At 43.5% G+C, this 16684-nt stretch overlaps 1 protein-coding gene and 1 long non-coding RNA gene across 2 annotated transcripts in view; one reads left to right on the top strand and one right to left on the bottom strand.

Annotated features, from left to right (window-relative positions):
• Positions 1–10696, bottom strand: part of p3h1 (prolyl 3-hydroxylase 1) — a 39944-nt gene extending 29248 nt beyond the window's left edge. Inside the window, exons 1-2 of the mRNA XM_063033254.1 lie at positions 10188–10696; positions 1655–1807 (exon numbers count right to left, since the gene is read on the bottom strand). Coding sequence (XP_062889324.1) covers positions 1655–1807; positions 10188–10631 — 597 coding nt within the window. The 5' untranslated portion in view covers positions 10632–10696. The remainder of the gene's footprint in view (positions 1–1654; positions 1808–10187) is intronic.
• Positions 10697–10752: 56 nt separating this feature from the next.
• On the top strand, positions 10753–13443 carry LOC134337906 (uncharacterized). The gene is made up of 3 exons (XR_010016107.1): positions 10753–10905; positions 11461–11521; positions 13069–13443. It is a non-coding gene; the product is annotated as an uncharacterized LOC134337906 (long non-coding RNA).
• Positions 13444–16684: the final 3241 nt, after the last annotated feature.

Here is a 16684-nt window from a genome sequence, read left to right as displayed (position 1 = left end):
TTAGCACTGTCTTGCAAGCTCGGGCAGTACAATATGAGAGCAAGCTGTTGCCCACGCAGCAAGCTCCCCCTCTCCAGGCAGCTGATGGATCCAAAGGAGCAGAGGGGACTGATACAGTGGCATCGGCAGTGTTGCAGGAGTTTCCAGTCAGTGTCGAACCCAATATAGGTCTGCCTTAGGTACTCCAGCTCTGGATTTTTCCTCGGAGTTCCCTCTCGAAACCTTCCACATGGGTGGGTATAGCCACAAGGCAGCAGAGGCTTGAGATCAGAGTTCTCCTTCCCCTAGGTGAACAGCCGAGAATGGCTGACAAGCCCCCATCTGCCCGAAGTGACTGGTTTTAAGGCGCCAGTAACCCGCCTTTGCCGTTTCTTCTCTGGAACCGTTTCTGCCCATGAACGCTGCGTCATTACTCCTCATTCTTCGTCAACCCTTTGTAGCCTCCACCCATCACCTCCCAGCTTCTGTCACTATTCCTCCTCCATCTACCTATCACCCCTCCTCACCTGGATCCACCTATCACCTGCCAGCTATTGCTTCACGCTTTCCCTCACCTTTTTACACTGGCTATCTCCCCTCTATGTTTCAGTCCAGATGAGGGGTCTCGATCTGAAATGCCAGCTGTCCATTTCCCTTCATAGATGCTGCCTAACCTGGTTAATTCCTGCACCTTTTGTATGTTTTTCCAGATTTCAGCGTCTGCCATCTCGTGAGTCTCTCAGCATTAGCCCTGCCAAGTCCTCACAGAAACTTCCTATTTTCTTGGCATGTAGAACAAAGCCATTTGGCCCATCCTGTCTCTGCTGGCTCTCAGAGCAACCTCATTGAAACGATTCACTTACTTACCTCCCTGTATTCTGCGCATGGTAGGGTGAGGGGAGATGATGTTCTTGTTGCCCTTTGCATGATTTTTTTATGGGTTGAGGTGTGGGGTGTTGATATATCTGTTGCTGTTTGTGCGATTTGTTTATTTTGCACGTGGGAGGAGGTGAAGAGAGGAGGTACTGTCAAAGAGAAGGTAGAGAAACCTGCTTCCATGGTTTTCTTCGTTTCATGGCTGTCTGGAGAAGACAAATCTCAGAGATGTATACTTTGACAATAAATGTACCTTGAACCTTGTAACCTATTCTCTCTCACATGCCCAATATCTTCACCCTCTTTTCCCCCTGTCCATCTCCACTAAGGGTAATTTACAGTGGCATTTAACCTAACTAATCTTTTGTGGAACGCAAACAACAGGAATTCTGCAGATGCTGGAAATGTAACAATCAACACACATCAAAGTTGCTGGTGAACACAGCAGGCCAGGCAGCATCTCTAGGAGGAGGTACAGTCGACGTTTCAGGCCGAGACCCTTCGTCAGAGTGGGGGAAGGTTTGTGATGGAATTTCTCTAAGGGTCAGCAAGAAAACTGGAGCACCTCTGGGAAATCCCACTCAGCCAGGAGGAACATGTGTAAGTGCCACGCAGACAGAACGGGGGGGCGGGGGGGGGTGGTCACTAGGGCCAAGAAAAAACTATTCTGCCAAATATACTGCTGTTAGCCATCATATCAGTGCTGCTATATTGCTGCTCCCTTCCTGGGATATAGCTAGCAGTCAGAATCTTGCATTATTAGACCTGTTAGTTCAGTAGAACAGTAGTGTGTCATTACCATATGGGGTTTGGCTTCAAGATCCTTAAAATCAGTATCCTTCACACCAGCCATCATCTTGTAATACTCCAGATTTTGACGCATCTCCAGGTGATCTGGGTTCATCACGTAGAAAGTGTGAGCTGCAGCCACCGCCTTGTCCAACATTTTAATCTGAAACGCAGACATAAGGGGACACATTTTAAGCAGTCTCGTGGTAGATAAAGAAAAGGTAGAGCACAGAGGTGGCGGTCAACCACTGAAAGAGAGGCGAGTGGGCACTGTTCGGGAAAAGCCCTTTCAGAGGCTGTCCAAAAGGCTGAGAAGATAAACGTGATACTGAACTAGGATAATTGCCTTTGGATTTCAGAGTTAAAGTTCTCAGTAATGCCCAAGCTGCCATGCATCAGTGAACAGAAATATCCTTTGGGCTTCAAACTCAAGATTTCTTAGGGTGGCCCAGTGGTGCAGCCGGTAGCTCTACAGATCTAAAAATCTGGGTTCAATCTTGACCTCTGGTGCTGCCTGCAAGGAGTTTGTACGTTCTCCCTGTGACCCATTGCTTTCCTCTGGGTGCTCTGGATTCCTCCCACGTCCCAAAGGTGTGTAAGTTGGGAGATCAAATGGCTGCACTACGTTGCCCATAAACTACGTGGGTGGCACATGTTGATGCTTCATAAACAAAGGATAACTTGCAGATGCTAGAAATCCGAACAACACACAGAAAATGCTGGAGGAACTCAGCAGGCTGGGCAGCATCTATGGAAAACAGTACTGTCTACATGGGGTTTCAGCCAGAAACGTAGACTGTACTTTTTTCCATTGGTGCTGCCTGGCCTGCTGCATTCCTCCAGCATTTTGTGTGTGTTGTTGATGCTTCATATTCGGATTGGCAATCATTAAATTAGTGGGGTGCCACAATGCTTAATGCTGTGTCCATAACTATTTACAACTTACACGGCTGACTTGGACAAAGGATTGTACTGCTGAATTAGCGGACTGTGAGATGGGCTCAAGAGTCAGCAAAGGGACAAAGAGTTATGTGAGTGGGAAGATACTTGATAGACAGGATATTGTGACAAAATGAGAAGTTATTCATCTTGGGAGGAAAGAGGTAAAAGCAAATTATGAGGTAAAACCATAAAATGCTGCAGTACAAAGGATCTGGGGGTTCCAGTACATGATGTATAAAGGGCTGGATGCAGGTACAGCAGGTTATTGAGAATGTTGGCTTTTGTGGCATGTAAAAGTAGGAAAATAATCTCGTAAACGTGTAGACCACTATTAATTCTGTCTGTGACGAACTGTGAAAGTATTGATGTCTATAATTAAGGAAAGATCCATTTGTATTGGTGGCAGCACAGACAAATTTCTCCAGGTTGATCCTGGGTTACAGGACTGATAATATGAAGAAAGATCGAGCAGTTTGGACTTACCAGAATTCAAATGAATGAGAGATGATAATGAAGCACAGAGATTATTGAGAAGATATTCCCTCGAGTGGAGGTACAGTAGATTCCAGTTAATTGGGCCATTGGTTAATTGGGACAGCTCATAAAGAACAAAATCAAATTGACAAAGTAGACTAGTTTCCTTTTGGACCCCACACCAGACCATCAGAAAATTGTCTCCGACACCATCACTGACCTTAGCAGCTCTGGAGAACTCCCATCTATTGGCACCAAGCTCAGTTCCCCTCCCCTATGCTGCTCATTTCTACCTCCTACCTGACTGTCCATTGTTTCTGTCTACTCCTGCTCCACTGTCTGTGTACCATGACTCCATTCTATCCCCCTTGGTTCAGTCCCTTCCCACCTACATCCACCACACTTCATTTGCTCTCGATCTCCTCTGCAATTTTTAATCCCCTGGCCCTGACTGCTTTATTTTTGCCATAGATGTCCAGTCCCTATACACTTCTATCCTCCTTTAAGAAGGCCTCATAGCTCTCCACTTCTTTTCCAACCATTCCTCCTCCACCACCACCCTCTTCCGTCTGAAAGAACTGGTCATCACCCTCAATAATTCTTCCTTCAGCACCTCCCACTTTCTCCAAACCCCAAGGGTAGTCATTGGCACCCACATACACCCCAGCTATGCCTGCCTTCTTGTTGGCTATGTAGAACAGTCCATGCTCCAAGCCTTCCCCGGTAATGCACCCCAACTCCTCCTGCACTACATTGATGACTGCATTGGTGCTGCTTCATGCACCCATGCTGAGCTCCTCAATTTCTGCAACTTTGCCTCCAACATCCACCCTACCCTTGCATTCATTTAGTCCATTTCTGACATATCTCTCCCCTTTCTCAATCTCCCTGAAGACAAACTGCCTAATGGCATCTTTTATAAACCTACCTATTCCCACGGCTATTTTGACCATATCCCTTCCCACCCAGTCTCCTGTAAAAATTCTGTTCCCTTTTCTCAGTTCCTTTGTCTCTGCTGTTTCTGTTGCCAGGGTGATGTTTTCCTTTCTTGGACATAAGAGATGTCCTTCATCTTCCTCCACAACTGATGTTGCCCTCACCCATCTCCTCAATTTTCCAGACATCTACACTCACCCCATCTTCCTGGCGACTTAATGGGGATAGAGTTCCATTTGTCCTCACAGACTACTCCATGGGCCTTCTCATCCAACACTTCATTCTACACAACCTCCATCTTCAATGGGATCCTACCACTAAACACATCTCTACCTTCCCCCATGCTCCTCTTTCTGCAGGGACTCCATTGTCTGTTTGTCCCTCCCTGCAAGCAACAGAAATGCTACACCTGCCCATTCACCTCCTTCCTTACCTCCTTTCAGGGCCCCAACCAGTCCAACGCTGACGTCAGCTGTGAATCTGTTGGAGCTGTCTTTTGTATGCAGTGCTGCTGATGCAGCCTTCTCTGCATTGGTGAGAGCGATGATGTAAATTGGGGGGCGGGGGGGGGGTAGCTTTCCATTTTAATTCCTATCCCCATTCTCTTTTGCCATACTGAAGCTGCTCTTGGGTAGAGGGGAAACACCTCTTATCCCGTCCAGGTAGCCTTCTACCTGGTGACATGAACATTGATTTAAACTTCCGGTCATTTTTTTCACTCTGCCCTTCCCTCTTCTTCCTATCCCCGCTCTGGCCTCGTCTCTTCTCCTCAATTGCCTATCACTTCCCCTGGGTGCCCCTCCTTCTTCCCTTTCTCCTACTGTCCACTCTCTTCCCCTATCAGATTCCCTCTTCTCCAGCCCTTTACCCTTCTCACCCACCTAGCTTCGCCTATCATCATCTAGCAAGTTCTTCTTCCTCTCCCCTCACCTTTTTTATTTTGCTGTCTTCCCTTTTCCTTCTCAGTCTCAAAGAAGAGTCTTGGTCTGAAATGTTGACTGATAAGTCATTTTCATAGATGCTGCCTGACCTGCTGAATTATAACCATATAACCATATAACAATTACAGCACGGAAACAGGCCATCTCGGCCCTTCTAGTCCGTGCTGAACTCTTACTCTCACCTAGTCCCACCAACCTGCACTCAGCCCATAACCCTCCATTCCTTTCCTGTCCATGTATCTATCCAATTTAACCTTAAATGACAACATCGAACCTGCCTCAACCACTTCTGCTGGAAGCTCGTTCCACACATCTACCACTCTCTGAGTAAAGAAGCTCCCCCTCATGTTACCTCTAAACTTTTGCCCTTTAGCTCTCAACTCATGTCCTCTTGTTTGAATCTCCCCCACCCTGAATGGAAAAAGCCTATCCACGTCAACTCTATCAATCCCCCTCATAATTTTAAACACCTCTATCAAGTCCCCCCTCAACCTTCTACACTCCAAAGAATAAAGACATTGTACAGTCATCCAGTACAATGCCAGAATCTCTCTAGCTACTTCCTTCAGAACCCGAGGGTGCATTTTATCAGGTCCAGGAGATTTATCCATCCTCAGACTATTAAGCCTCCTGAGCAATTTCTCAGTTGTAATGTTCACTGCACATACTTCACTTCCCTGACACTCTTGAGTGTCCAGTATACTGCAGATGTCTTCCACTGTGAAGACCGATGGAAAATACGCATTCAGTTCCTCTGCTATCTCTGCGTCTCTCATTACAATATCTCCAGCATCATTTCTTATTGGTCCTACATCTACCCACGACTCTCTTTTACCCTTTATATGCTTAAAAATTCTTCTAGTATCTTTTTTGATATTAGTCACCAGCTTCCTTTCATAATTCACCTTTTCCTTCCTAATGACCTTCTTAGTCTCCTTCTGCAAGTTTTTATAAGATTCCCAATCCTCTATCTTCCCACTTGTTTTGGCTTCCTTGTATGCCCTCTCTTTTGCTTTTACGTTGGCTCTGACTTCACTTGTCAGCCACAGTAGTGTCCTTCTTCTATTCGAAAATTTCTTCTTATTTGGAACACATCTGTCTTGCACCTCCCTCATTTTTCGCAGAAACTCGAGCCGTTGCTGCTCTGCTGTCCTTCTTGCTAGTGTCTCTTTCCAGTCAACCTTGGCCAGTTCTCTTCTAAAGATATTGTAATTTCCTTTATTCCACTGAAATACTGACACATTGGAATTTAGATTCTCCTTCTGAAATTTCAAAGTGAACTTGATCATATTGCGATCACTGTTTCCTAAGGGTTCCTTAAACTTAAGCTCTCTTATCACCTCCGGATTATTGCACAACACCCAGTCCAGAACAGTCAATCCCCTAGTGGGCTCAACAACAAGCTGTTCTAAAAAGCCATCCCTTAGACATTCTACAAATTCTCTCTCTTGAGGTCCAGCACTGGCCTGGTTTTCCCAATCCACTTTCATGTTAAATTCCCCAACGATTATCATGACATTGCCCTTCTGACATGCCTTTTCTATCTCCTGCTGCAATTTGTAATCCACATCCCTTGTGATTTCTTAACTCAATCCATAGAATTCCTCCAAGATTTTGTGTGTGTTGCTCTGGATTTCCAGAATTTGCAGGATCTCTTGTGTTCTGGATTCCCTAAATTTATTTGGGACACTATACCATTTAATTGGGACAGGAGCATGTGCCAAACATTTTCTAATTAGTGTCAGCCATATGCAGATCATGTGGCTGATAGACACTACACAGTGCTTAGAGCGAACAGTTTTTAAATAGTGTCACTTGCGTGCTTTGTGTTCAAAAAGTAAGGATTTTTGTCACTGATAGTTGACAAGTAATGAGCAGTAAGACAATTCAGAAATGTTTTGCTCACTGCGGTTTCAAGCGTTTAGGCTTGGAGATGCCAGAAACAGCCAAGAGTGAAAAGGAACTGATTCCACTACTTCAACAATTTAGGGACTACAAAGAATTTGAAAGTATCGACAATCATCTTGAATATTACAATAAAAATGAAGATTTGGAGGATGCAATCATTGAAAGCATTGTGTGAAGGCAGTCCAATATCTGCAGTAATTTTGTTAATTTACAGTCAATCAAAAGAACATGGCAGCGTAAACTGGATGATTTCCTCCACCAATAACAATTATTGTATTATTCCATCGAAATAATGCAATTTTGTAGTACCACAGTAGTTTTGGTAGTATTCAAATTTGTTCTGTATTTCATATAATGTGTAACTCAGTTAAATAATAGTTTGTCTTTCCTATACTTTCTTAAGCATTTCCATGAAACTTCCACTAATTGGGCTAAAATGTACTGGTACCGATGTGTCCAAATTAACCGGAGTTCACTGTATTGAGATCCAGAGACCATGGTTTAGATTGAGGGGTCAGCCATTTCAGGTCTGGCCTGAAACACTGACCCTGTTTCTCCTTCTACAGATGCTACCTTACCTGCTGAGCATTTTCTCTTTTTATTTCGGGTTTCCAGCATCTGCAGTTGTTTTTATTAATTTCCATTTAGAGTATAGCATTGACAAAGGAATTATCAGAATGGTGGATGTAGGACAAGTGGCAGCTTGGATGAGGGAGTGGAGTTTGAGAAGGGTCTTAAAGGTGGGGACATATGGAAGGAAAGGAATATTTGGAGGGAGGGAGTTTTTAGTGAGGGAACTGAGATAATCTCAGGTGAATTTTTGCTTGCCACCTACAACTGAGAATTCTGCATTGTAAAATCCATTACAAAAAAGGAGGCTAAGATTTGTGCTAGTCAAGTTTCTACATGAACCTTGTTATTTATAGATGCCAGACTGATTACAGAGTGCAATGTACGGCAGTCTGGAATTCCATGTGAATAGACTTCAAACTTCTGTAAAAATGTTCTTGTTAGTTCCAGCCCTAAGGCTTCTGCTGATGGTTGTCTGAACCTGCCACCTGTACAAAATCTGTAATGGACACCAGGACATGAGTTGAAAAGTGAGAAGGTGGGTTGGATTTAAGTACAGGTCCTCCCTGGGATAAGACAGGATTCTATTCCTGAGAACTGCTCATAATCTGCACAGACCCACGAGTTACCAGTAGTCAAAACCCAGTGTTTAACTCAACCGTTCAGATATTGTCACAAAACAAGTTCACACACAGAAGGTGCTTACACCCCCGCACCACCCACACCACCCCGCCAGCTGGCAAATCCATTCCATCAATCCATCAAATGCTTGCTCGCATGTGAAGGCTGTGTTTAAATTGGGCGTCCGTTACCAAAGGAGGACCTGTAATTTCTATGATGGATAGTGAATGACCCAAGAAACAGTCTCAATGTCTGCTTCATCACAAATCTGTAGGTCACACATCTGAAACAATGTACGTCCTATAGTTTGGACATGGTCGCCACAAGATGGGAAGTTAACCTTCCCAAATGGACACCACAGTACTTCCCAGCAACTATATCTTTAGAGATCTTTGAATCAGTTCAGAATGGAGTACTGAGAGAGGGTTCCTCTGTTGGAAGTGACTGAGATTGGGCTGAGATTTTAAATCAATATCCCTCTGTCTGCTTTGAATAAATTCTCTCCAGCAGGTCAAGGCGAGGGACTTGCAGGAGTATTGGTCCTGCAATTAACTGTCCAAAGGAGAACCTAGTTCATTAGGGGCCCCATGTACATTGCCCAGTATAACTCGAAGTATGAGCACAGTTGCCCATCGGAAGCCAACAGGTTTAAACTCCAGGGCAATCCTTTCTATCCTGTGCCCCTGACAGATGACTTTACTGGTAGAGATGATTTGTTTATCTCTTGCTTCATGTTGAGTGCTCATTAGCTCCTTGATTTTCTTTATATAAAAACATTCGCTACATTTCAAAACTAGCTTGCTGCTCATTCCAGACAGCCAGAGGTTGTGAAAGTGACTGCACAGACACATGATTTATTGAATATAATAGGTAATATGTAGTTGCTGCTAATCTTACAGGGACAATTAAAGGAGTTAAAGATTAAGGGATTTAAAATTATTGAAAGACTCTAAAACATTATGGGGGGAACTATATCATACAGTATTGAGAACTGACAAAAATTCACAGTTTAACACAAGTTAGAACAATTGATGTCTCGACTGTCTGACACAAGTTTCTATGAAAAAAATCACTTAAGTCAGATATTATCTTGGAGCATTCCTTCCGCGGGATGGATAGGCAGATTGTTAAAATTTGATTATAAGGCACAAAAGCCCAACTATCCAAATCGCTGCAGGAGTTTTCAGCCTTCTTGCTGTAGCCTGTGCACTGAAGGCTGCATGCAGAGGCAGAGAGAGAGAGAGAGAGAGAGAGAGAGAGTTCAGCTGACACTGGATTCCTACGTGGCACTTAGGAGGCAGGGGGATTGGCTGGGGAAGGGGGGGGATTGTAGCCCAGCTCCGTCTCTTCAGGTTGTGTGAGCATAATCCAGCAGTAAAAGCCCAAGGCAAACCAAAACCAAGTAATCTTGTCCGTAGAGGATTGTAGAAAGTTCCTTTTGAGTCTAACTTAAGAAAACATTAGTCAAATGGGACTAAATGTCCGCAAGGACCCAGACGTAACAGTCAATGTTCAAATCTGACTCCTACATAGTTTGCAATGTGGCAGAAATCAGTGCTATGTGTTCCGTGGAGTGAAGGGTGGGTGTGGGGGTGTTCTCATTGTTGAAAGAGAAAGGAAGAGCAGGAGGAATTCTTAAAACTGGCATTTTTGTTAAAGTACTTTCAACTGGGCTCAAGTTGTTACGAGATTTTCTTTATCTGTAGCCTGCAGGTCCTTTTCGCTTGCTTGCCATGCTAAAAGGGTGAGCTGATTGTAATCCTGACTTTCTCCATTTCTACCCAAACATTTTTAACATCAACATCTGCTGCTGATAAAGAAGGCGGGCAGCTCAGAAAGAGATTGCTTAAATGGTACTCCACCCTATCTCCCCCAAACAAAGTAAGCACATAAAATTACTGCCTTTTACTTAAAGTGTATGAAAAATGCAAGGCAGGAGATAAAGCTGATAATATTCAGTTTTAGTGACACATTATAGATAAAATATTATTAAACCCATTAATCAAGCAGACTTGTAGTTTTCTTGGATCGAATTAACAAAGAATGTTTTTGTTGATGACAACTAATAATATACTCAGCCTAGATGAAAATAGGTTTGAATGGTGATGAGTGTTATCCATATGAAGTTGCAAGTGATACTGATAATGTTACCTTGAAGTATGCCACTTGCAAGTAGTTATAGGGGGTCCTCTTCTGAAACTCCAGCTGTAGCTCCTCAGAGATTTGGTACATGGAGTATGGTCCGAGTTTTTCCTTCTCACACTCCTTCAGGCAGTTGGCCTTCTTCAGCACTGTGTCGAAGAAGTTCGCATCGAAGAAGTAGTCCCGGCTGCTGTTGGAGATGCTGAATTCTGCCTTCTTGCTGCAGAGGATCTGACAGTGGACCTTTGCCTGCCGCAGGGCTGCCTTGTTCTGCAGAGCCCGCTCCATGTTGATGATCACCCCTTGCCAGTCATTGCGGTAATAGGCCTCCACCGCTGTACTGAACAGGCGGTCATAGGGCTCCAGTGGGAATCTGTCCGCCGGCAGTTCAGCCCTGTTCCCTCTGGCTGAGGTAAGAGCGAGGAAGACGGGCCAACAGAGCCAAGGGGCCATGCCGGCTGAGAGGAGAGACCAAGGGAAAGGAGGCACCACTGCTTTGTGAGGAGACAGGGTCAGGGTGAAATCTGAACAGGAGAGAGTGCTTCCTCTCTGAGGGAGGAGCCGGAGCCTGTCACTTCCCTGTGGCCCGTTAGTGGAGAGCAGGCCAGGAAATGAAGCTCGCAACCCTTTAAACGCAGGGCTACTTCGTAATTATGTGTTAAATCTTAAACCAAAAAAAAACGGAAGAAAGCTCAGGATTAACAAGGAGTAACGATTACTGGAAAGTGTAAGAAGTTTTGTGGGCAGTCCTTCTGTTCCCTGGGGCTGAGTGGGTGTGTTCAGCACACTGCTTTTCATTTTCGAAAACTTCTTAAAAATCCACCTTCCCTGATCTGCTTCCCAGTCTGCTCATTGGTGTCTGGTTCCCTCTGTCACTTTACACTACCTTAACTGGAATGGAATGCCCTGATCATTCCACTGTTGCTGAGCTGGAGAAAAGTGAAAGCTCTCACTGAAAATCCTTTCCTTAAAACTTCTTTTGGCTGCCCTTTCTTGAGCGAGCACTCACACCCACTACTTGTCCTTTCAAAGTTTAGGGAAAAACGGCCTTGACATTTGCACTGGAAACGAATTCACACAATCCACACAGGCCAGGAATTTATCCAAATGCAGCAGACTGTTTGCTGCTCCAGGAATTTAAATCCTCTTATCCCATTATACTGACTGAGCATGAATGTCTCATATGCACCCATCACAGGAAGTTTGCATGGATTCTTCACACTGAAAGCATTGGGAGGATCTTTTACTTAAACATTTAACTAGCTTTCTTTCTTTTTTGTAGTTTATCTTATGGGGATTCATAAAACCTCGAATGGCAGTGGAGGAGGGGTAGCAGTGCCTTGGTAAGGTAACCCTTTCATTACCAGCCTAAACCACTAATGATTAAAAAGATTAGGTTTATTTCAAAGTTCAAAGTATACATTATACAATCTTGAGATTCATCTTACGGGCAGCCACAAAACAAAAAAACTCAAAAGAACCCGTTAAAAAAAGACAGTCAAACAACCAATGTGTAGAGAAAAAAAAATCATGTGAATAATAAAAGCAAGTACGCTTGTCACTTGCACAGTGAAATGCATCATTTTGCATTAAATCAAATCAGCAAGAATTTTGCTGGGCCGTTGTAAGAGTTGCCAGGCTTCCAGTTCTCACATAGCACGCCCAAAACTCACAAACCCTAACCGTTTGTCTTTGGACTGTGGGAAGAAACCGGAGCACATGGGGGAAACCCCACACAGTCACGGGGGAGAACGTACAAACTCCTTACAGACGGCGGCAGGAATTGAATCCTGATCTAACAGCTGCCACTGTAAAGCGTTGTGCAAACTACTGCGCTACCCTGCTGCCTCTAGGATTTTGATCTGTGCCATTAATGTCTCCAACGTTCCAGAAGTTTCTGCTTCAGGGGTAGCAAACCTATGGCATGCATGCCCAAGATGATATATGCAAAAATTTTGTTGACATTGCCACCCCTTGATTTTTTAAACCCCCATCCATAATAAAAAAAACTACATAATGATTATTTTTACTGCCAAGGGAGTAATAAATTAGTTTTTTACCCCATGACTTATCCATAATTCATATGGATGAGTTGGATGATAAAAAAAAGTCCATAATTATTGTTACTAATTCATTAATCAATAATAATCTCTACTCAAGACAACTATGGCATGTAAGAAAATTATTTATAAGATTATTGTCAATCAACGCATACGTTCTCAGAAAAGTTTGCCACCTCTAGTCTACATGAATGGATACAGGATGTATATTACGGGTCTATTATGAAGTAACACATAGAGTATAAACAGGAAACATTGCGTGCTCAAAGAGGCAGGCTTAGTTTACTTGAGATTCTTGCACACGACACAAAAGATTAAATGGGTCATGCAAAAACCTCATACTTTTTTACAAACACTACGCTGCTTTCTTTCGAAAGAAAAGAATGAAATGAGTTGAATTGGTTAACCAATTGGCTGGGCTTTGAGTTTTCTTTGACTCTGTTACTGTACTGTTGCTGATCCTGGAGACACTACCAATGTTGTTGCAATTTCCATCTCTGAACTCATTAAGGATATTATTTTTTGATTCTGTTTAGTCATGTCTTGTGCCGGCTCCTAAATAATGTAGGACTCATTGCAAGATATAACTCACAGTATTCTGCTAGGCTCTTTGCACTGAGATTAAGTGAACCACATGAATCTTTCCTCAACTCTTTGAAGATACTTCTTGAATCTTGAACTTCCACCATCTTTCCAAAGACCACTTTCATCTCCTTTTTGCCTGGTGGTGATACTATGGAAACTATATCATGTAATTTGAACCTTTTCCTCTTTTGGTAAGAGTTATGTTTGTTTGACTTTGATTAATTTGCTTGTATCTTCCCTTCCAGATTCAAAGATGGAAATTGCAACATTAGGTTGCAATTGGGTCTTCCCATGCAAAAGCATTTCTGCAGCAACATATTCTGTTGTGGAATGAAGTAATAATCTGTGGTTTAAAAGGCAACAGAGAACAGTAGAGTGCAGTAATAAGCCCTTTGGCCCAGCGTGTCTGTGTGGAACAGAATGCCAAGTTACACTAAATCTCCTCTGCCTTTAATTTACGTGGATTTCAGACTTGGAGTGTACCATAAGTCAGCTCTATGATGTATTCTAGTTCTGGTCACTCTTTTTTGTTACTACTTTTGGGCAATTTTTAAATTGAGGCAGCCTGCAGATAATGAACACTGAGCTGAATTGAAATGAAATACACCTTTTGACTTTGTCTTTTATATTTTGAGTTCTTGCTCAATTTTTTGTTGCTGTTTATGTGGTTTTTTGTGCACGGGGGGAGAGGGGTTTGATGTTTGATGTTTTTCTTTGAACGAGTTGGCTCCATGGTTCTTCTTTGTTTTGTGGGGAAGACGAATTTCAGGGCTGTATACTACATACACACTTGAATAATAAATGTATTTTGAATCTTTGAATCCTATACAGGATCCATATCCTTCCATTCCCTGCCTATTCATGTACATTCAGAGGCCCTGTTGAAGGTTCTTAAGCACCACTTTCTGCTTCCACTGCTACCCCTGTCAGCCCATTCCAAGCACCTATCACGCTCCATGTGAACAAAATTAACTTTCACATCTCCCTTAAGTTTATCCCCTCTAACCTCTGGTCATACACATCCTCTAGTATTTCATATTTTGACCCTAGCAAAGAGACTCTTTCTATGCTTCTCATTATTTTATAAACTTCTATCAGGTCTCCCGTCAGCCTCAAACACTCCAGAGAAAACAACCCATGTCTATCCAGCCTCTCCTTATAGCTCATCCAGGCAGTGTCCTTGTGAACCTCCTCTTCACCCTCTCCAAAGCCTTCCCATTATTCATGTAATGGTCGACCAGAACTGAACGCAATACTCCAAACGGGACCTCACCTAAGTTTTATACAGCTGCAAGTGCTGTCAAAACAAAGCTTTAAACAGAAGTTGCGAAGTGATGTTTGATCACATTTTGTTCACAAATCACTCACGTGGACCAAGTCTGCAGCTCTTTTTCTGATTCACTCTCCTTGGGAAGATCATGTGTCATAAAAATGGATTTGTGTTTGGCACAATGGAAGTGAATGGAGCATCTCTGTTCCCACCGCCAAAAGCGGAACTTCCTAGTAGCCAAACATTTTAATTCCCATTCCCATTCCTGATCCGACATGTCAGTCCAGGGCCTCCTCGTGCGAAGACGAGGCCACCCTCAGGGTGGAGGAGCATCCATCTGGGTAGCCTCCAACCTGACGGTATGCATATAAATTTCTCCTTCCAGAAAAATGTTTTTCCCTCCTCCTCTCCTCTTCTTCGATTCTCATATCTGGCCTCTTACCTCTTCTCACCAGCCTATCACTTCCCCCTAAGTCCCCTCCTCCTTCCCTTTCTTCTATTGTCCACTCCCCTCTGCTAGGAGATTCCTTCTTCTCCAGCCCTTTATCTTCCAACCCACCTGGTTTCACCATCACCTTCCAGCTAGTCTCCTTTCCCTCCCCCTTGCATTTTATTTGTCTGCTTTGGTAGTCACTGTAAGACCATGTTCTGCATTTTGTTTTATTTTAACAATAAAATAAATACATGGCACAAAAGCAAAGTTTTTCACAGTTTTTAAAAAATTTTATTGCAATATAGTGCAGAATGGGACCTTTCAGCCCCACTGCCCAGCAACTCCTGATTTACCCCTAGCTAAATCATGGGGCAATTTACAATGACCAATTAACCTACCAACTGGTAAATCTTTGGACTGTGGGAGGAAACCGGAGCACCCGGAGGAAACCCACACAGTCACTGTGAGAACGTACAAACTCTTTACAGGCAGTGGTGGGAATTGAACCCGCGTCCCTGGTACTGTAGAGCGTTGAGCTAACCACTGTGCTACCGTGCCCCCCTACCTTGAAACACATGACAATAAACCAATACCAACTGCCTTAATAACAGATCTGGAGACATCATACCTGTACATCAGCTTCAGTGCCTGGGTGACACCAAGATGCATTGGGAGGGGCTTACTGCTGAGATTCCTCTCACCAAACTCATACATCTTCTGCATTGCCTTTCCTTGCAGTCTTGGTTCAAATTCCTTTGACAATTGATGCAGCAGTGCCAGTGCATTGTGGGGTGTGGCAAAGACCCAGCATGTCATGGCCGTGCCTAAGAAAGGATCAGAAGTTTAGGATAAATGAAACAATCTTCTATTGTAAAGCAAGCGACACAGAAGAGCCGTAGCTAATGTAAGGCTTAATGGGATTGCTCTGCTGGGGGTTGGCATAGACCAAATGGGACGAAAGGTCTCTTTCTGTGATGTAGTAAACGAGTAATAAACACTCGACCAGCAACAGATTTAGTTAGCTCCCATCCTCTCCTAGGTCTGTGACTGACTGTGGTCTTCTCTCCAACTCTGAACTGAAACCTGGACACCATTTTACCACACCTGCTGTGTAGCAGATGAAGGTGTAGGGTTCAAATGTTTTGGACAAAGTCCTAGATCCCTGGTACAGATGGAGTCATGACAGGGTTAGTGACTGGTTCACTAGGTGACCGTACCTTTCCCACTGCACCACAACTACCAATCTTCAGAAGGACAGAGAGGTCCTGCAAAATTGGACCTGGAACGTAAGGTAGGTAAATCTGATGAATAATCAATGAATACAATATCTCAGCAGAATGACATTAACCATTACATATTACACAGGAGATAGAATAGGACAAGAAAAGGCCATTTGGCCCACTAACTGTGCTGAACATGATGTCAAATTAAAGTAAATCTCTTCTGCTTGTACATTATTCATATTCTTTCTTTCCCAGCATATTCACGTGTCTATCTAAAAGCCTCTTAAATATCTCAATCATATCTACTTCCACTGGCAGGCTGTTCAAGGTATCTATCACTCTCTGTGTGAAAAAACATGTTTTGCATATCTCGCTTAAAATTTACCCCCTAACATTAAGTGTGTGTCTCTTAGGATTTTCTATCAATACTCTGGGAAAAATGATATTGACCGTCTATCTATGCCTCTCAAAATTTTATAACCTTCTATTCGGTCTACCTTCAGCCTCTGATGCTCCAGAGAAAGTGACCCAATTTTGTCCAGCCCTTTTACGTGGGTTAAAGGGTATAGCTCATACCCTTTAACCCACGTAAATATTTTCTGCCCCTTTCCAAAACTTCGACATCCTTCCTGTGATGGGACAACCACAAATGGACACAATACTCCAACTGCAGCCTAACCAAAGTTTTGTATAGCTGGAACACGACTCCGTACTGTTGGACTCAGTGAGCCAAGCAAGCTTACCACCCTGTCAACCTGCATGGCCACATTGAGAGAGCTATGGAGTTCTAACGTGAGCCATACATATTGATGTCTTCATGAAGAAGGAAGAAGGAGTTTGAGGAGATTTGTTATGTCACCAAAGACTCTTGCAAATGTTATTGGTGTACAGTGGAGAGCATCCTGACCGGATATGTCAAAGCCTGCAATGGAGGC

This window comes from Mobula hypostoma, chromosome 25 (genome assembly GCF_963921235.1).
Source record: "Mobula hypostoma chromosome 25, sMobHyp1.1, whole genome shotgun sequence".
Taxonomy (NCBI): domain Eukaryota; kingdom Metazoa; phylum Chordata; class Chondrichthyes; order Myliobatiformes; family Myliobatidae; genus Mobula; species Mobula hypostoma.
The sequence above is the reverse complement of the archived record's forward strand: the minus strand, read 5'-3'. Positions and strand labels throughout refer to the sequence as shown.